This window comes from Pristis pectinata, chromosome 28 (genome assembly GCF_009764475.1).
Source record: "Pristis pectinata isolate sPriPec2 chromosome 28, sPriPec2.1.pri, whole genome shotgun sequence".
NCBI classification, from domain to species: domain Eukaryota; kingdom Metazoa; phylum Chordata; class Chondrichthyes; order Rhinopristiformes; family Pristidae; genus Pristis; species Pristis pectinata.
In genome coordinates, this window is record NC_067432.1 from 20612549 (window position 1) to 20634554 (window position 22006).

At 42.5% G+C, this 22006-nt stretch overlaps 1 protein-coding gene across 5 annotated transcripts in view; it reads right to left on the reverse strand.

The window, feature by feature from the left end:
- The window catches only part of sema4ba (sema domain, immunoglobulin domain (Ig), transmembrane domain (TM) and short cytoplasmic domain, (semaphorin) 4Ba), a 340196-nt gene that overhangs the window by 83252 nt on the left and 234938 nt on the right, over positions 1–22006 (reverse strand). For all 5 annotated transcript variants that reach the window (XM_052040699.1, XM_052040700.1, XM_052040697.1 and 2 more), the window contains one exon: positions 11350–11664. In XM_052040699.1, the coding sequence (XP_051896659.1) occupies positions 11350–11467 (118 nt within the window). In that variant the 5' untranslated portion in view covers positions 11468–11664. The remainder of the gene's footprint in view (positions 1–11349; positions 11665–22006) is intronic.

Here is a 22006-nt window from a genome sequence, read left to right on the forward strand (position 1 = left end):
ACATTATGACCAGTCTGAACAAATAATGCTCGTATATCCAAGAGGCAATCACTCTCAGCCACGCACATTAATAGTACCTGAGAAATAAAGGACTGCAGATGCTGGAATCTAGATGAAAAAACAGCAAGATGCTGGAGGAACTCAGCAGGTCAGGCAGCATCCGTAGAGAAAAACAGTCAACGTTTTGGATCCTGAAGAAGGGTCCTGACCCGAAATGTTGACTGCTTTTCTCCACAGATGCTGCCTGACTTGCTGAGTTCCTCCAGTACCTTGTTTCTTTTTCATTAATTGTACTTAACATTATGGTCATATTTTAGAGCAAATATGGAACATTAAGCAAGAGGTCAGCTATCAAAGCAGACTCAGATGAAGAGACAAGGCCAACTGTGTGGGAAACTGCAGCATTAAGTATGCAGAAAGCCTCCTGAAAAGTGAATTTAAAAAAAAATTACTTTGGTAGGACTGAGCGAGACCTTGACTCAGTGATGAATGTGCAGGGTTTCAAGGTGAGGGGAACTTGGAGGCAATGGTACTTCCCATAACATTGCTGCTGGCAGCCTTCTTGTGCTGGGTGGCTAAGAAAGTATGAGACACTGGTACAAAGTGGGTAGTGACATTTTAGAAGAGGGGAAGAGAGAGATAAAATTCCAGCAGGAACTGGAATGCTACCTCCTTGAGGAAAGAGGCAAGGGGGATCCCAAACATGCACCATTGCCCCAAAAACAGATAGAAACGGTTGAATTCTTCCCTGGTCCATCAACAATGTCCCACTGCTTCTCCAATCTGCAGCCATAGTTAAGCTGAATTGTGCAACATACCAGCTCAAATGCTGTAATTTGTCCATTCTAATTAACTGAATTCTACACCATGAACTATTTTCCCAAGTGCATCCTGCAGCTATACTCTGCAGAAAATATGGATCTTTCTTTCATGGACTAAGCACTTACTGGTAGAGATGGTTACTGGTGGCCACAAATGTTACTCCACTTTGAAAATTTCCACCAGCTTCAAATGAACTGTACTTCAGAAGGTACAATGCACAGTCCGGATGAAGGGTCTTGACTCGAAACACTGACTTCTCCATTTCCCTCCACAGGTGCTGCCTGACCCGCTGAGTTCCTCCAGCAGTTTGTTATTTGCGCTGGGGTATAATACACAGCCAGGCAAAACTTTGCACATTCTGTGTCAATCCCAAGCCCCTCTTGAACATAAAAAAGTCTCCCCGACCAGAGGACAGAGGAGATCCATGGCTCTGTACCATGGTGACATTACACCTACGTGAACCAACAATATGTCTGGAGGCTTTTGATGTAAATGCCAACAAAAACAAAAGCCAAACTTATTTTTTCCCAGAAAAGAATGACACTGTGTGGCCGTATTTAATGAGCTAGCTTCTTTTGCTCTGACCTGCATGTCAGGCAACTAATTACAAGACAGCTGTGAGATGCATCAGCCTTGATGATAGGGTGTTTATTTATAACTTTGAATAGACACCCTGCCAGAATTTTAAAATTAGATACTTATCAATTCTGTATAGCACAATGGTCCCAGTTTCTTGCCTTGTACAACCACCACAGACATAAAAGAAAGCAAAGACTTGCCTTAAAATAGAAAGTCTCACAACTTTACGATGTCACAAAACACATTACATTAAAATGTATTTTGTAAATGTAATTACAGCTGTAATGTCACAAACATGGCAGCCAATTTACACGCTGCTGCAGAAACAGGAATGTGATAATGACCAGATAATCTGTTTGTTGATTATGAGGGTTGAAGGATAAATGTTGGACATTGGGGAGATCTGTTGCCATGGCGTCTGACTGCTTTGCGAAGGCAGACAGGGCCTCAGTCTAACAACTGTTCTGATATTCGGTAACTCTGGGACTGCGGTGCACCGTCTGCTGAGATTTCTTTGCTCAAGTTTCTGGTGTGCTATTTAAACTCACAACCTTCAGAGGCATAAGAGCCAAGGCAGACACTTGATAACTCAGTTACCGACACTGAGCAATTATGTGTTTTCACGTAAATATTTCTTACATTGTTTTACTACGTGTAGTGCACAGAATTACAGAGAGGTCACAGCACAGAAGGAGGCCACCTGACCTACTGAATCCATACCAGCTCTATATAAGAGCAGTGCGACTAGTCCCACTCCCCCAGCTCTCCCCAAAGCCTTTCAAGCTTCCCTTTCAGATACTTATCCATCTCCCTTTTGAATCCCTGGTATTCGACATGTAAAAACATGCTTCCTCATGTCACTTCTGATTCCTTTGCCAATCACCTTCTTTCTATGTCCCTTGTGCTTGACCCCTCTACCAATAGGAACAGTTTCTCCCAAACTATTCTGTTGATATCCTTCATGATTTTAAACACCTCTTATCAATTCTCTTCTGTTTCAAGGAGGCTGGTCCCAGCTTCTCGAGTCCATCCACATAACTGGAGTCCCTTACCCTGGAATCATCTTGGTAAATCTCTCCTGCACCCTGTCTAAAGCCCTCACATCTTCTCCAAAGTGTAGCACCCAGAATGAACACAGTTCTCCAGTTGTGGTCGAACCAGTGTGTTATAAATGTTCATTGTCTCTTCCTTGCTCAATGGTCGTTGTCTCTTCCTTCCTCGTGCACTGCTTTTACTAAAGCCTAGGATCCATACCCACCATACTTCCTTCATCAACCCTCTCTGTGACTTCAACAATAAACTATCATTAGGTAGACACAATTTGCCTTTTAACACATCGATGCTGCCTTTCTTTAATCAATCCACACTTAGAAACATAGTAAAATAGGAGCAAGAGTAGAGGCAAGAGGCTGCAGATGCTGGAAACTGGGGCAACAATCTGCCGGATGAATTCAGCCAGTTAGGCAGCATCTGTGGGGGAGAAAGAATTGTCGATGTTTGTTGCTTAGGAACAGGGGTAGGCCATTCAGCCCTGTGTACCTACTCTGCCATCCAATATAATTACGGCTGATCCTTTATCTCAATACCACATTCCCATTCACTTCCCATACCCCATGATGCCTTTTGTGTCTTGGAATCTATCTATCCCCTTTTTAAATATCTTCAGTGACTGGGCTTCCACAGCCTTCCTTGGTAGAGAAGGTGGAAGAGTGAAAAAATTTCTCCGCATCCTAGTTCTAAATGTTTAATCCCCTGTGCTGAAAGTGTGACCCCTGGTTCTCGATCCTCTGCTCCCCAGCCAGGAGAAACATCTGCCATTTGGTGCCCTACTAGTCACTGTCTGCCACTCTGAGAAAATCACATCGATTCCGATTCCCTGTTTCCTGCCTGTCGAACAATTTTCAATCCATGTCAGTATACCATCCCCAAATACCAAGCACTTTAATTTTTTCCCACTAACCCCTTATATGAGACTTTACGACAAGCTTCCGAAAATCTAAATACATCACATCTACTGGTTGACCCTTATCTATCCTACCAGCAACATCCTCAAAAATCTCCAGTAGGTGTGTCAAACATGTTTTCCCTTTTCATAAATCCATATTGACTTGTCCTGTCCCATTGATAGCTTCTGTGTCCAGTTATCACATCCTTTACAATAGATTCTAGCAATTTCTCTGCAAATGATATAAAGTTTGTAGTTCCTTGATTTCCTCCCCCCACTCCCCACTCTCCTTTTCAAAAATACTGGAGTTACATTTACCACTCTCCAATCTCCAGGGACTGTTCCCCACCCTAAAGAATATTGGAAGATGACAACCGATGCATCCATTATTTCCATGGCGACCTTTATTAGTGCTCTGGAATGCAGATTATCAGGGCCTAGGGATTTATCAGCTTTCAGTTCCATTAGTTTCACCAGCACTGTTTTTTTCACTAAAACTAATTCCTTTTCATAAAACTTCTGCTCCCCTAGCAATCCTGAGGAAAGCTACCTGTGCTCTTTTCCAAGAACCAAAATATTTACTTAATTTCCCATTATAAATTCTCCCAGTTTCAACCATAAGGGACCTACATTTATCTTCACTAACCATTCTCTCTTCACAAGCGTGTAGAAGATTTTACAGTCTGCTTTTGTATTCTTTGCAGGTCTATTTACACACTCTATTAATTGATTTCTTGGTCCATTTCTGCTGAACTCTAAAATGTTCCTAATCCTCAGGTCTGCTACCTTTTATGGCAACTGTACATGTCTCCACTTTAGATCCAATACTATCCTTCACTACTTTTGCTGGTCATGCTTGGGTTGCTTTTTCTTCTGTGTTTTTCTACCGGAAAGGAATGTATTACTCATGTCCACAATTTCCAAATTTTGTCCCCATTAATTGTTTTGAGAACTTCCTCCACCATCAAGGTTAAACTGACTGGTCTGTGGTTACTGAGTTCATCCCTACACCTATTTCTCAACAAGGGTGGAGCATTTGTAATTTTGCAGTCCTTGGAATAATCTTCAACCTTCTGGCAGGGCAGCCAGCAGCAAGGCAACGGTGAACAAGTGATGCACTTTCCTGAATGGCTCAGCAAGCATTCACTGAATTTGTTCTCTTCACAGCACACCCAGTATCACATAACTATGTCAAAAAATATTGGTCCTTCCCTCCATACTTCCCAAGGATGAGAGCTGAAACCATGGGAAACCTGACTTGAAAGATTAAGGGCTAAAGTAACAATGCTACTATGCTGGGTGCTCCAGTTTCCTCCCACGTTCCAAAGACGTACAGGTTAGGAAGTTGTGTCGCCACACCGGAAGCGTGGCGACACTTGCGGGCTGCCCCCAGAAGACTCCACGCAAAAAGATGCATTTCACTGTGTGTTTCGATGTACATGTGACTAATAAAGATGGCTTATCTTATCTATCTTATTTTTGAACTGGTTTCAAGTGGGGGAAGCTTTATCACTGGCTGCCTCATCTTTCATTATCAGGTTGGTGTAACTCTGTGCTGCAGCGCATCATGCGATTATGAATGATAATCTGATTAGAAAAGATCACTTATTGTCTCTTGCTTGATCTTGCAAAGTTCAAGTAAGTGAGGTATGTCCTTTGCTTTGCATTGTTCTGGTAGAATGTGCTGCATTTATACTGTATCAACCTTGCTTTAGCTCGGAGTTTTCTCATTGAATCTGAAGATCTTGGATTTAATCCCCATTCTGGGGAATTTAATCAGAGATGGCACTTCAACTCAAAACTGTTTGCTCAATCAATGAGACATTTAACCCTGTTGTCGAATTGAGAAGGGAGTAAAGTGTGTGTTTAACATCTCATCAGAATGATAGCAATGTGGTACTGCAGAGTCACACTAGGTAATAATCTACATCAGGGTCTAAATTCAACAGGTGAGAGTGCTGGCATTGGCAGGTGGACTGGGGGGGGGGTGGGTGGGGGTTGTGGGGAGGGGAATTACCTGGTGAGATTTAAACTATGTTCAGGAGTTACCATCAAACATGTTCAGATTCTGAGATCTCTCACTGAGAGACATCACCTTCCAACCAACAAAAACTTCTGCTGAAAGCAACAAACTGAATCTGAAGCTTAAGAACCAGCAGCCATTCGGTCTATTTCTCTTTTTATTTTCCATTTCCTCCCTCTCTTTTCTTTATGTTTTTCCCCTCTAAAGGTCAAAGGGTCAGGGTTAAGGAAATGCAGCTATTGCAACATGCACAACTGTGATAACAGCCTTCTATTAAGCTACAGGGAGACCTGAGAACAGGCTATCAGGGCTCTATGAAACTCTAACATCAACATGAGAAAGAAAGACAGGTAGGCTAGAAAATTTTACATAGCACCTCTCACTACTTCAAAATATCCACCAATGAGATAGCTCCTAAGTGTAAATCAGGAGATTAGAAACAAAACAGAAAATGCTAGAATCACTAAGCTGGTCAAGCAGCATCTGGGGAAAAAAGTTAACTTTTCAAGTGAACAATTCTTCTTTGATCTGAAACTTTAACTCTGTTTCTCTTTGCACAGATGCACTCTGACCTGCTGAGTGTCATGGAGAGATAGAACATTTTCTGTTTCAGTTCTGAGTGTAGTGATTACTGTACCGTAGGTAACACAGCAGCCAATTTAAGCGAGTGAAGCTCATAGAAAGAGATGAATTGCTGTCTTTACTTAATGTCTTCCATGCACCAGGTATGCTGAATTGTATAGATGTTATGTGCTACCTGAGAGTCTCGCTAGAGAGGACCATATCTCAGCAAACCATAGATATGTTCCCCAAGAGCATGCACTGGCAATTGTAGCTTTCTGCCATGTATACAGTACACATATGCTATTCGCATCAGGATAATGCATTGCCAACACTGCATTTTCAAATAACTGGCACCCCTCCACTAGAGTGCAAGGACAGCCAATTCCCTTTTTTCAAATGGAATCTGACTGGTTGTTTATCCAAACCACAGTGCAATGTTCTAAATTATTCAAGGGGTCAAAATGAAACACAGGGGCTTAGGTACAAAACCTAGCCTGAGAGTCCAGTGTGGTACTGACAGAGTGCTGTCTTGTCAGATGAGACATTAGACTGAAGCATCTACCCCTCATAATTTTACGCACCTCAATCATGTCCCCTCTTAACCTCCTCCACTCCAGGAAGAAAAAACCTAGCTTTTCCAGTCTCTCCTCATAACTGAAATGCTCTATCCCAGGTAACATCCCGATAAATCTCCTCTGCACTCTCTCCAGCACCATCACATCCTTCCTATACCTTGCTGATCAGAACTGCACACAGTACTCCAACTGAGGTCTGACCAAGTTGGACCATAACTTCCCTACTTCTGTATTCAATGCCTGACTAATGAAGGCCAATATCCCATATTCCTTCCTCACCACTTTGTCTACCTGTATTGCTACCTTCAAGGATCTATGGACTTGTACTCCAAGGTCCCTGTGTTTAATCAATTCTCCCCAAGACCCTACCATTCATGGTGTATGTCTGAGCCTCATTAGTGCTGCCAAAGCAGATTACCTCACATTTGTCTTGATTTAACTCCACCTGCATCTTTCAGCCCACTTCACCTACACATCGATATCTCTCCGCAGCCTAAGACTGCTTTCCACACTATCAACAACTCTGCCAAAATTTGTGTCAGTAACAAAATTATTGATCTTGCCTCTTACTTCCCCACCCAAGTCATTCACGTACATTGCATACAACAAGGGTCCCAATACCCATTCTTGTGGGACACCACTAGTCACAGGCATCCAATGGCAAAAACAACCCTCTACCATCACCCTCTGTCTTCTATTATCATGCCAATCTTGGATCCAGTTTGCCAAGTTGCCCTGGATCCCATGGGCCCTAACCTTTTGAACCCGTCTCCTATGTGGGACCTTGTCAAAGGTTCACTGAAGTCCATGTAAATCACATCTACTGCCCTGCTCTCATCAACGCACCTTGTTACCTCTTCAAAGAATTCAATCAAATTGGTCAGGCAGGATCTGTCCTCGTCAAAGCCATGTTGGCTGTCACTGATTAGTCCCTGTCTTTCCAAGCGATCATTAATCCTTTCCCTCAGATTTTTTTCCAATATCTTCCCTCTCACAGGTCAATCATTACCAGGGTTTTCCCTGTTGCCTTTCTTGAAAAGGGAGACCATGTTTGCTGTCCTCCAGTCACCTGGTATTTGACATGTGCCCAGCGAAGATTTAAAAATCTGAGTCAGAGTCCCAGCAATCACTTCCCTTTCATCCCACAGCAGCCTGGGATAAATCCCATTTGGTCCTGGGTATTTATCCAGCTTTAAACATGCCAAGGCATCTAGTAGCTCCTCCTCATTTATGAATCTTGCTGTACAGATGTTTCCCATATTTCAAAAGTGCTGGTGGATATCTTATAATTGAGTGGTGCACTTCACAGTGAAGTTAGGAGCGAAGTACACAGGTCTGGGTTTGGAGTCACCTATTGTCCAGAGCAGCTGGCATGTTTTGTGATACAGTTACAACTTCATAGCCATCTTTAGTGTTGCCAGTTTTAAATACGTTTTCCATATTAAATTGATTCAAATTCTGAGAACTGCTATACTGGGGTTTGTACCTTGACTGGAAGATTAGCATAGAGTGGTAATCTACTGAACTAACCACAAGACCATTGTTTGTTACATTTTTTGGTCCTATCTGAATTCTCCATGTGTTACACATATACAAACTGTTTAACTAAATGCTATGAAACATGTCAATTTCTGTTCTGAGCAGTAAACTGTGCCAAAGTTGAGTATCTATTTATCTAAAAGCACTGCTTTGCCTTTGCTCTGCAGCCATTGTATTGTACCTGTTCTGTGCCAAGACTTTGCACAGACATGTTTTGAGGATCACTCACTGTTTGGTGCACCTTAAAACAATGCTCTTATCTCCCCTACAGAAGCTGGCTACAATTATTCATCGAGTTTTGCACGCAGGTGAGGTGGTAATATCACTGCCCCAGATTCGGTCTAAACCCCACCCTCAAGAATGAGTCTTGAGTCTCAAGTCTCAAGCAAATTTCCTAATAAACATGATCTGGAATGCAGTGTCTAAAATGGAGGGGGAAACAGATTTAATAATGACCTTCAGAAGGAGAATAAATATTTGAAAGGCAGAACATTTTTAAGAAAGAGACAGGGCTTGTGGGATTCATTGGATCGCTCTATCATGGAACTGGCCCAGATACAAGAAGCTGAATGGTCATGTTCCAAGCTCTAAAATATCCGACCATTGTACTTTTAATCAGAAAAGGTCATCCTATTGGATGCATAACTGTCATGTTACCCCTCTCAGTTATTATCATCTGGGATGTTCTGGAATCAAGTTGCACCCCTGGGGTCGGTCACAAAAATCTATGCATTACTGAGGGACTGCTGCACTGTCAGAGGTAATGTACCTTAAACTGAGGATGTGACTGCTCTCTCGGAACAGGGAGGTGTCTCCAGTTCCCTGGCCAATATTTATCTCTCATTGGAAGAGAGAACCTGGTCAATCACCACATGGTTCTTTGCAGAAGTTTGCTATGTGCCAACCTGACAACAGTGACTACATTTTGAGAAAACTTCATTAGCTGCAATGCACAAAAGGATATGAAAGGGATGTATTGAAATCAATGTGAAGTGTGCTACATAAATGCAAAACAACATACGGCAGATGCTGGAAATCTGAAATGAAAATAGGAAAGCTGCAAAGAACAGATCAGGCGGCATCTTTGGGGAGAGAAAAAGAGAGTTCACTTTTCAGACCAATAACTTTTCATCAGAACCTTTTGTCTAATGAGATTGTCAACCTGATGCATTAATTTAGTTGCTCCCTTCACACAAACTCCCTAACCTGCTGAATACTTCCAAAGCCTTCTGTTTTCAATACATAAATGAAGGTCTTTCTTTCTTTCATAAAAGCAATACAAAACTCTCCCAGATTTTCGCTCCTCCTCAGACAACACAAGCTTCACTGAACACAGTTCATGAAAGTGGTGGCCAGCTGTTGAATGGACATACTGTATTCAGTCACGACTTCCAAGATTACTGATTGGAGAATCACCAGACTGGTTCCTGGGATGATGGGTATATCATTTAAGGAGATTGTGAAGGTTGACTTCTGGTCTTCAGTTTTGAAGCCTGAGGGATAACCTCAATGAAACATACAAAATTCCTAGGGATCTCAACATGGTAGATGCAAGGAGGATGTTTCCCATGATAAGGGCTCTTGACTAGAGGATGACAATCTCACTATAAGGGCTGTACTTTAAGAACAGAAATGAAGTGGAATTGCTTCAGTTAAAGGGGAATGAATCGTTGGCCTTCTTTAATCCAGAGAACTGTGGCAGCACAATCCAATTGAGTCCCCAGTTTTGAAAACAATCATCGACTGAGCCTCCACAGCCTTTTGGGTTAAGGATTGCCAAGGATTCCTCACCTTTTGACTGGTAGTGGAGTTTCATATCACCTCAGCCAGGATTTCCTTTCCTCGGCCCACACAGCCTCGTATCACAGGCTGATCCTATGCAAGATAAGGGTAAGCAAACGAGGTTCACATCCCCAGCGGATTCTCTATTTCTGCCGGTAGTGTAACGCTTTAGAGGGCCAGCAACCCGGGTTCAAATCCAGCCACTGTCTGTAAGGAGTTTGTACGTTCTCCCCATGTCTGCGTGGGTTTCCTCCAGGTGCTCTGGTTTCCTCCCACACTCAAAAGACGTACAGGTTAGGAAGTTGTGGGCATGCTATGTTGGCGCCAGAAACGTATTTCACTGTGTGTTTCAATGCGCATGTGACTGATAAACATATCTTATCTTCTGCTTCTCGGTTTACCATGGAGAAGATGGCAAAAGCCCCAAGAACTGGCAAAATAGGCAGAGTCTTCCAAAGGTCTGATGCGGAAGCACGTCATCCTCAACCTTGAGAACTTGCTTAAGAGGAAGACTGAAAATTCATTATTAACAGGCCCAGACTCACTCATCTGAGGAGAGCAGGATCCCAAATATCAAATGGAGGATTAAATCCCTCTGCTGTTCAACACTCCTTTGTAATAGTGACCAATGGCTGCCAATACCATCCAAGAATCAAACCAATGAATAACACTACAGAAAGGTACTGCTGCTACTGAAGATGCTGCCTGATCTGCTGAGTGTTTTCAGCACTTTCTGTTTTGAGTTCAAGCTAACCGTTTTTTTTTCACAGTAGTTCTGATTATCGGTGCTGAGCTTTCTAAGTTGGCATACGTTGTTGGAGAGAGAGATGAACACCCACACAATCTTTCCATTCTCGTTAATAGTCACCCTCATGTTAGATGAGGTGCAGCAGCAAATGTAAATAAATTAGATGAAAGGCCAAGGCAGTTACAATCAGCTTCTGATCCTTTTGTCCCGACACATCCATGCACATATTAAACAGTGACACAAAAAAATCTGCAGATGCTGGAATCTGAAGTAATACACAAAAAGTGCTGGAGGAACTCAGCAGGTCAGGCAGCATCTATGGAGAGAAATAAACAGTCGACGTTTTGGGCCGAAACCCTTCATCAGGACTGGAAAGGAAGAGGGCAGAAGCCAGAATAGGAAGGTGGGGGGAGGGGGAGGAGCACACGCAGGCGGGGGATAGGTGAGTTCAGGTGAGAGGTGAGTCCAGGTGAGAGGGGGATGGTAGGTGGGTGAGGGAGGGGGGAGAAGATGTAATAAGCTGAGATAAAGGGCTGCAGGAGGAGGAATCCGGTAGGAGAGGGCAGTGGACCATGGAATAAAGGATGGGGGAGGGAAGGAGAGGAGATGGGCAGGTCATCAAGGTGGGGGAAGGGAGCCACAAGAATAAGGGAAGACTGGGGGGAAGAAAAAGAAGTCACTATTAAATAGTTACCACTTTCAGAATCAAGTAAGACTTATCTACAGCAAACGCAGCATGTCATTTTTCACTGGAGCAAGCGGGCACACTTACTGTGAGTAAAGACAATCCTCGGAATCAGATCGTGCTCCCTGCTGGTGGGCTGATTAAGCACGGTTGTGTATAGAGTACTTGCTGTCAGCACCAGGTAACTCAGGCAGCCCAGGTTCATGGTGGTTACAGAAAGGCAGTGGCTGCCCCCCAGTCTAATCCTCAAAAGGTTTGAAATCGACTTGTTATCCACAGTAAGATACTGGGGCAGGAAGAACAAGTAGGAATACCACTCTCAACCACCGCTGTCACTTCCCTGAACCAGTTCCTACAGGTCAGACGAAATCCAAGCAGGCTTGCTACTTCCCGAAGTTGAACCTGCAACAGAAACAGCAAGCAAGGAAAGGTTAGGAGCAGATCAGTTACAGGAGCAACATAATCATGTGTTGAAAACAAAGATTGCATGAACGTTGCTTGAACTACTCACAAGCTGGTTTAGTGTCTCATAGCTACCATATTTAATAGTGTGTGCACTCTCTTACATTATTGCATTTAATATAACTATTAAGTACAACTATTACTGCGTCATCCTCTTGTAAAACTGTTCTCTGCTTGGTGCGGTTTTATTTGCCTGATTCTCTCCAAGCTATCCAGGCTTGGCTAGTGATTCACTGATTTCCCTCCCCACTCCTGGATTATCACCAACGGAACTCCCCCAGTGATCTATCTGTGGCACCTTCCATTTCCATCTACTTGCTGTTGTTCAATGAAATCACTCCAAAATTGAACAACTCATGTTAGTTGACACCACCCAGCTCTCCCCACTCTGCCTCCCTTGAACCCTTCACTACCTTGGATCCAGCACACTGCTAGCCTGACATCCAGTAATGGTGGACATGAAACCACCTTCAACTGTGTATTGGAAGCCTGACCCCAGTGGCCTTGGCCTCTGACACAGGTTTCATTACACAGCCACAGGCCCCATCCCTGTACTTGGCCACTACCAAACTATCCACAACCCTAGTGCCCTATGCAACCTTGAGATAATCTTCTGATCTCCCAATCCCATTTCTTTTCCATCACCAAGACAGGTCAGTGACATTGCCTGTCCCCATCCTGCCTCAGTTCACTTGCTGCTGGAATTCTCATCCTTATAGATAGGTACTTGATGGTCAGTATGGACATGATGGGCCGAAGGGCCTGTTTCTGTGCTGTAATGACTTTATGACTATTGACGACCGGAGTTACGGCTGCCTCGGTCCAAGGTTCTCGAACTTTGTCCCTAACCCTCTCCCTCCACCTTGAATGGACTCCTTAAGAGTTACTCCCCTTTGTCTGTAACACCTTGTTGGATAATGCTCAAGTGAAATAATGTGGAACATATTAAAAGAAATTTAAAAATTCCAAATTCTCAGTTTTGTGGACTCACTCCAAATAATGTTATTTTAGATTTGACAATTTTATAAAAACAGAGTACTTAAGAAGACAGAGCAATGACTGTGACACTCGTAAATGAGACAAACAAGACAGTTAATGCCAGTTCAGTACTGGAAGCTAAGTCCCTTGTGTGTACCTCCAGCTCCATTTCAACATGTATTCTTCCAGGAAGTGTCCACCACAGCAGATAGGACAACCACTGGTGACTGAGGAGGCCACAATCAGTTCCCCAGCACCCTTGATCCATCCAGCAGCTGCATTACAAGTAGACATCTATAGTGCAATGCTGCTCTGCTGTAAGTTCTGCATAACAGGCGCCTGGGAGAAAGGTCTGTGCAAGATAACTGCAGCCTAACGAATGTTCTTATCTATGTTCCCATCAGTTCATACATATTTCTTTTCATGATAAATAATTGTTGACAGTTGCAGGCCTGGAAACCAGAGCTGGTGTGCGTACTTATTGGAATGTAAGTTACAAAGGCATATAAAATATATTAGTCCATCACCACACAATGGCTTCAGTCAGATGAAGATACTGTAGGTCTCTGACTTGAACATGAAGAAGTTGCAGTTTTGACTTACTGGGGAGTGACTCAGGAACAGCATAAAAATGATGCAATTCAGGATAAAATCAAATTACCATTAAGAATGACAGGAGTAAGTTAAATATATATTCAAGTATTAAGGTTAAACACCTGAAATGGACCTTAATAAAATTGCAGAAGTAGAAATAACCTAATTCTGCATTTGAGATTGTTTGGTCCATTAAATTTCCTTTTTTGCAATTATCCTGTCTTTGATAATATCTAAAAATGAAATATTCTACAATTAAATCCATAATTAATTATAATTATTGATTTTAATATTAGATAAGGCATGCTTTTGCTCTTTCAATGCACATTTTTAATATAAGCTCTCAATTTTAACTTCAAGCTAGCTTACAACATGTACTGTTTCGGTTTTTAAATTAATAAACAACTGTCAAAATAGTACAATAGAAATTTAATGCAAATTAAACGACATGCTAAATTAAAGCACTTAAGGGAGTGAATCCTATTGGATTTCAAGGTTTTCCATGCCTCAGTCATTTGCACCATTTCTGAACCTTATAGTCACCAAGCAACACATATACACATATAATATAAAAAATGTATAATTCACTCATATAGACTGTACATTAAAATGCCTCAGATTGCATTATAATCACAGTATACTGCAGATGTTGCATTGTGTTATACTGTTCCATGCTCATCACCATATACTACTTTCACTACAACCAATGTATTAAGATGTACACTACCTTATGCTGAATGTGCTGTAATATGCTCATTTACTGCATAATACTGCACTTGCTGCACAAGTTACATTTAACACCATCTGCTGTTTGATAGCCATAGTTTTAAGTGGCTGCTAACGTTGAAGTTTTGGTCAGTGGTGGCCCCCAAGACGTTGATGGTGGGAAACGCAGAGATGGTAATGTCAATGAATGTCAAAGGTAGACTCTGCCTGCCACTTTTGACGTGTGAGTGTTACTTGCCACTTATCAGCTCATTTCTGAATGTTATCCAGGTGCTTCACTTTGTGCAATCTCCAGCGAACATCCTGACTTTTAACCTCCTGATGGAAGTAGCTAAAGATAGATGGACCTAGGACACTGGCCTGAGGAAGTCCTGCAGCAAACTCCTGGGGCTGGGATGAGTGACGTCTGACAACCAAAACCATCTTCCCTTTTGAGAAGTATCACTGGTGCATTTTCCTCCTGATGTCCATTGACTTAGGTTTTAATAGGCCTCCGTGATGCCACATTTGATCAAATGCTGTCCTGTTGTCAAGGACAGCCTCTGACACCTCTATAATTAAGTTCTTTGATCTATGTTTGGACCAAGGCTGCGATGAGGTTGAGAGCCAGGTGGCCCTAAAGACACTACATTGGTGAGCAAGTTACTGATGAGTAACCTCTTCCATCACTGGAACTACTCTCTTCTACTTTTATACCACTGTACCACCAACTCTGGTGGGTTTGTCCTACTACTGGGACAGGACCTTCCCAAAGACTGTGATGGAGAAGTCTAGTTAGTGGTCTATAAAGTTTGATGCTGTGAGTATGACTGTCAGGTATCCACTTACATGCCATTATACTACAAACACTGTACTGCTGCATGCACTGTACTATACTGCATTGTACTCCATATGCTGCAGTATACCACACACGCTACAGTTTACTACAAACACTGCATTAAACCACAAGTAGGCCATTGAACCACATACACCTCAGTAAATCACATAGACCATGATGTACTGCTCTGGATTAAACTGCATTTAATGCAATAAATCATATGCACTGCATTTTATGTCAAAATTGCATTCTAACGCACACACTGCAATGTCCCTGTATGAAAGTATGTACATTTTAATCTATATGCATCTCATTGACCTGTAAATATTGCACCAGAAACTATGTGCACTGCATTATATTGTACACACTGCATGAAACCACTGTTCTGCACTATTCAGCATACAATGCATATTGCCCCTTGCATTGTTTCAAATCATGATGACTGTGCACACGATTATGCTTCATTTTGCTGTGTGAAATGAATTAGGATACATTCACTGCATTTATACCACATATACTGTACACAATACCTTACCAGGTACAGTGCATTGCATACACTGCAATATGCTATTTACAGAATGTCCCTACAATGAATTATACTGCTTATACTGCATTACAATACCTTGTGATAATTTCACTGCTTTATACTGCACAGATTACCTGCATTTGGTGGTATTTGGATTTAATTTTTCACAACAATTCATGAATTGAGAAAAATACTGGCTTCACACTGCAGTGTAGTTGTCACCTCTACTGTTCTCTCATATTCTTTCATGCCCTTGTTCAACTCACTCCTGAATAACCTTTAACCTGCAATCTTTAATCCATTTCTCAGTACTAGTGAAAGCATCCAATAAAAATTGCTTCAGTTACTCAACTGAGCAATCCATCTTACCACTGTAATTTCCTGTCCATCATTCAAACAATAATAAACCTTACGCAATAACGATAGACAACTTTAAAAAATAAATAGCAATAATAGTGAAATGAAAATGAACTTGGATGGATATTAACTCACACATCAACATTCACAACGTTAGTCACCATTACCATTGAGTAAATTCTATCAGCAACATATTTATCACATCAGCAATACTCAGACATTTGGCCCTTGGATGGATTCAAAAGGGGTGATTCCATGATCCACCTTTCCCAATGGGAAGCCCGGCAGTCAAGATCTTCCAAGATACACTCCCTTGTGTGGGAGAATCTCACAGTCACTCACTTTTGATTATGTTCACCTACTGTATATTAAAAAGAAACTCAAAGGAAACACGACATTACCTGAACAGTTGATGAGTGCGAGACACAGAAAGAAATAGGAAATACAAACTCTGTGACTATTATTACATAATCTTCTTTCTAACCTACTTAGGTGATTGGTATTTCCAATAAGTGGCTCAATCCACTTCAGCAAAGAAAAAACCTGGAGTGGTTTCACAGATTGACTGTTCCTGAGAATGGTGAGTAAACCTGACTAATCCACAGAAGGGCTAATCCTGAAAGTCATAGTGACATGGAATAATAAACCTTCTGAGCAGTGTACAGACACTGAGATAGGTGTGGTTCTCTGTCAGACTAAAGAAAGCTGACAGAAACCGATTTGCTTTAATCAGGGTGTGCTGAGAATGGAAACTTCATCCATTTTTTCCTCTATACAGCGCAGTGTCAGTGTCAAAAGGGATTTGGTTAAATAGTTCAAAGGGAAATATCTGGCAGATTGTGGAGAAAGAGCAATGAAGCTGGATTAATTGGATTTGAGCACAGAAAGGATGGGTCGAATGATCTCCTGTGTGTGATTTTATGTGGCTTTTTCTACTTTACATGAAACCAGATCAAACCTGACAGGTAACAGATGACAACCGCTTGTCCTGTTACAGGTTGAGAACACTTGATCTCCTGCCAAATATTCTGAGGAACTGACACAAAGTTGTGTGTTTCAGTATGACACCCTCTCCCTGTAACAACAGCAGAAACTGCTGGAAACACACAGAAGGTCAATCAAAATCCGTGAAGAGAAAGGATGAGTTATTGGATTTCAGATGTGGCCTTTGCAAGAACCTGTCCTGATCAAGTACACACATGCAGAATGTCACAACCTGCCTTTCCCCTTCAGAGATTTAGATTTTGTTTTGCATCCTTTAGTTTTTATTTCACTTCTTGCCAGTTTAGTGATCTGTCCTGTCTAATTAACATAAATACACGTGCGCACGCGCACACACACACACACACACACAAACTTCCAACATGCGCAGGCACACATGTATACAAGCACAGACACACACAAATAAGTACACACAGAGATACATACAATACAGAGTACAACTGGACCATTGTGACAATTCATTTGGTCTTTCAAATTTCTATATACACGATATTGAAGCAGTCTCTGCCCACGTGCAGAGATCCAGGCAATATCTAGGCTTGGGCAAGTGAGTGGCAAAGATGTGCTAGGCAAAGATCTACCATCCCCAGCAGCAGAGTCTAATTAGCTTCTGTTGACATTCAATGGAATTACTATCATCAAGTTCCCCACTATCATCATCCCAGGGTCACCACCTACTGAAAACTGGGCCAGCTATATTAATAACGGCTACAAGGGCAGGTTTTGGGCTAGGTATTTCATGGAGTGTAATTCACCTCATTTCCTCCAAAGTCTTTCCAAAAGGCACACTTTGTGAGTATAATGCAAGACCCTCCACTTGCCTGGATGAGTTCAGCTCCAACAACATTCAAGAAACTCGACACAAGCTAGGACAAAGCTCACCTGATTGATACCCCATCCCCATCCCACTCTTCAACACCAGCTCACTCACTTTGTTTGCAATGGATACAGTATGAGAGTCCGTTAATGTTGTTGGGCTAAAATCCTGGAACTTCGTACAACAGCAGTGTGAGAAAACTTTCATCAGATGAACTGCTGTGGTTCAAGAAGGCAGTTCACCAGCACTTCTTGAGGGCAGTAAGGGATGTGAAACAATGCTGGTTTTGCCAATAACTACCATAATCTGTGATTAAATGAAAGAACTATTCAGTCCTCATTTGGTATTGGCATCACTCTGTGGACTCTACTGAAAAAAATTTCAGCCAGCGCAAAATTTCTAGTCAACTTTTTCCGTGATAAATTTTGACAACCACCTTTAAAATGGAAGTAATCCTTGTAAACCTCTCATGTAGCAAAAGCAAGTGGCAAAAAATTACAAGAGGAAATGTGGAATTGTCAAGACACCCATTTTGAATGGGGCACTGCAAATTGAATGAGGTGTTGTAATCTAGTGACGGTCGTCTCTTGGTTCATTGTAAAGTTGATTAGTTAGAACTTTTTTCAGTGTTATGCAATTGAAAATGAATTCCTCTCTAGGATGAAATTTGAGAACAATCACATCTAAGCTGTTCCATGTCACACTGGAAGTTTGACTGGGCACTTCTGTGCAAGAGTTACCTTGCATCCTGACACTGTTCCCACAGCAGTCACACTGGATAATGTCACTCCCCATGCAATGCTCCTTTTTTTGGGCACTGCAAGGGAAATGAGACCAGGTTGTCCAAGAGTGACCACTGATGGGGTCTGATCAGTAACCAGGTCTTCACTCTGAGATACTGGGTTGGGACCCCACCAAACTTTACTCACCTTCCCAATCTCTGGCCTGACCTCAATATCCAAAACTGTTGACCTCCCACCTAATCCTGTACCCCACCATTTCCCAATTGCCACCACCAATCAGTGGCCATGATGAAAATTTTTTAAAACCCGCAGATGCTGGAAATCTGAAACAAAAACAGAAAACACTGTAAAAACTCAGCACGTCAGGCAGCATCTGTGGAAGGAGAAACAGTCAACATTTCAGGTCTGTGAACATTCATCAGTAGTGATAATCCTCAGTCTCTGCTCCCCTTTCCCCAATTCTAGGATGCAACATTAATCCCACATTCCCAACTCCAGCACTAGCCCCAACCATTCACTAACACACCCTTAACCACAGCATAAGTCAAGTTCAAATCCTGAACACTTTTCCCTGAACCTTGCCAGCTAGAACCTGCCCAAACCCAGCCACCCAGACTCCCAAAATCTGGCTGTCTCAATCCAGCCTGACCTGTCCCCACCCAATAACAACCAACCTAAACCTCTGGATATGGACCTCCTGATCCCTTCCAGTCCAACTCCCTGAACGTGGCCATCCTGACCCCCTGAACCCACCCACCCCTACCCCTCGAACTCTGCCATTCCAACTCCCTGATCCTACAAACCCAGCCCAGGTACCAGTTCTGGGCAAACATTTTCAAATACAGTTTCCTCAGGTTGGAACTGAAGCAGCTTGAATTTCCAGTCATTCTCCTCACCGAGTAAGTGACCTTGTGACTTTGACCAAGTGAGAGAGCCACAGAGTTCTTTAATACCTACGGGCTCTGATTGGCAACTGGATCTTATCAGCAAACTATAGGAACAACTCTCAGCTCATTTGTCATATATATTTTATATTTCCTTGTGGTCCATCAAGTCCTCACCCGTTCACAGAGCAATCCTATTCCTGCACTAATTTTCCCTATAACCTATTCTCCCTATATTCCCACCAATTACCCCAGATTCTACCACCCACCTACACATTACAGATAATTTACAGTGGCCAATTAACCTACCAACCCAAGCATCTTTGGGATGTGGGAAGAAACTGGAGCACCAGGAGGAAACCCCTCAGTTACAGGGAGAATTTGCATGTTCCACACACAGACAGCACCCAAAGTCAGAATCAAACCCAGGTTCCTGAAACTGTGAGCCAGCAGCTCTTAATTAATGAATAACCTTTAGCTGTCATGGCAGCTAAGATAAGATATCGTTATTAGTCACATGTACATCGAAACACACAGTGAAATGCATCTTTTTGCGTAGCATTCTGGGGGCAGCCCGCAAGTGTCACCACGCTTCTGGCGCCAACGTAGCATGCTCACAACTTCCTAACCTGTACACCTTTGGAATGTGGGAGGAAACTGGAGCACCTGGAGGAAACCCACACAGACACGGGGAGAGCTACAATGGTTTGAGGATGGAAGACCTATGTCTCTTTGTTCAAATTGTACCAGTCCATTCAAACTGCCTCTTCTTTCATCTTCCTAATTATATCACTTCACACTTCTCTGCATGAAGTTTCACCTTCCCTACTCTGTCCACTTCACTGGTTTCTTTAACCTAATTCCAAAGTCTCTGACCTTCCATCCCACTGTTTTCTATATTTCCAAGTTAGGATGTGGCCTTTGACATTTTGATCTAATCCCAGTCGCAACTTGAAGTTAGCACCCACGTTAACTCCAAGGCCACTCTAAATGCCTGTGGACATATGGGTCCTGAGGACCTCCAGCATTGCTGCTGCAGCCCTTTTGTGTGACTGGCCACAGGGTGGTAGAAAGTAAGGCCATACCCCAGACAGCTCTGATGGCTATTTTCTCATAAGATATTCCACTAATTATCTAGCTCACTGATGCCCCATTTCCCAAGCTCCCTTGAAACTCACTGGGTCCCTGTTTTCCAAGCTCCTTTGAAACTTTCTGGGTCCCTGTGTTCCAACCTCTCTTGAAACTCACTGGGTCCCTGTTTTCCAAGCTCCTTTGAAACTTTCTGGGTCCCTGTGTTCCAACCTCTCTTGAAACTCACTGGGTCCCTGTGTTCCAAGCTCCTTTGAAACCTTCTGAGTCCCTGTGTCCCAATGTCTCTTGAAACTCACTGGGCCCCTGCTTTCCATGGCCTCTTGAAGCACTGGGTTCCCATTTCTGTGCTCCCTTGAAACTCAGTAGTGCCCCGTTTCCTGTACTTCCTGGAAACTCACTGGAGCCTGGTTTCCTGTGATCCCTTGAAACTTATCAAGTTTACTGAATAAATGAAGAAGGAACTTAACTGGGCATTGGACTGCTGTGCTGGTGATGTTGTTCAATTTATTGAGAGCTAATTGATACAGGATGATAGCCTGATAAATGGTATAACTTGGCACAGTCTGCAAAACTGCTGATAATAAATTGACCAACTATTATAGACTTTGTCAAATTCAGTAGCTGTGTTGTGTGCATATCAGGTATTGAAAATGGTAGCTAGATACCTGACTCAAGACAAAACACCTCTCCTTCATAAACATCACATTCTTTCTTAACAGGCATGACAAATTGCCTGTGAGTAATATGTTGGCCTTCAGAAGGCAATCAAGAACATAAAACTTAAAGTCTGAGAGCACTAAAAATCACATGGTTTGGTGAGGTCTCTTGGGCCTGGGGGAGAGGGGCGGTAGTTTGCTAATTGTAACCTTCCAGAGCAGGTTGCATTTTGAAACGTGATAACATTATTTGGCAAATCCAATCAAAATTTGTGCACACAATCTAATTCAGCTGGTGTGGCAGCCACACTTTGAATGACTTTGCATGTCAGAATACTACACCATAAAAAGACAGTCATTTAGTATAACAGCAAATGATACAAAAAAACCTGAAGCCAAGCAGACAAGCTTATCCTCAACTGACCATCTTTTCCTTAGCTGAGGTGTTCTGCGATTTCAATCCTTTAAAATACAATGGCCTCTGTTCCTATTTACATGGACATGTGATGTGGATTCCAATCACAGGCCTGCATGCACCAGATACCAACATCTTCTGTTGCTGATTTAAGGTTCGATTAGGAATAAAAAGCTATCAAAATGTTCAACTTTCCAGTCCAATCTTAGAAAGAACACGTTTTCTGGCCAATACGTTGTTGTGTGCAAACAAATCAAATCTCCCAGGGCTACGGTCTGTAAACATAATAAAAAATCTATTCTTCAGATACCATTTGTGCCTGTGTCTCATGAATTTTACTGTTCACCCCCATTGTAACATGCCTAAAGGCTGCCAAATAAATAGAGGGATATTGGCAAAAGGGTCTGTGAAAACCCAAATGGTTGAATCATGTCCTTCAGGTATTTTGAAAGGGGTGCAGAAAATCTCTTTCAAGCATTGGGCAACATAGTGGCGCAGGTAGTAGAGCCACTGCCTCACAATGTCAGAGACCCAGGTTCAATCCTGACCTCGGGTGCTGTCTGTGTGGAGTTTGCATGTTCTCCCTCTGACTGTGTGGGTTTCCTCCGGGTGCTCCAGTTTCCTCCAACATCCCAAAGACACATGGGTTGGTAGGTTAATTGGTCACTTAGGGTA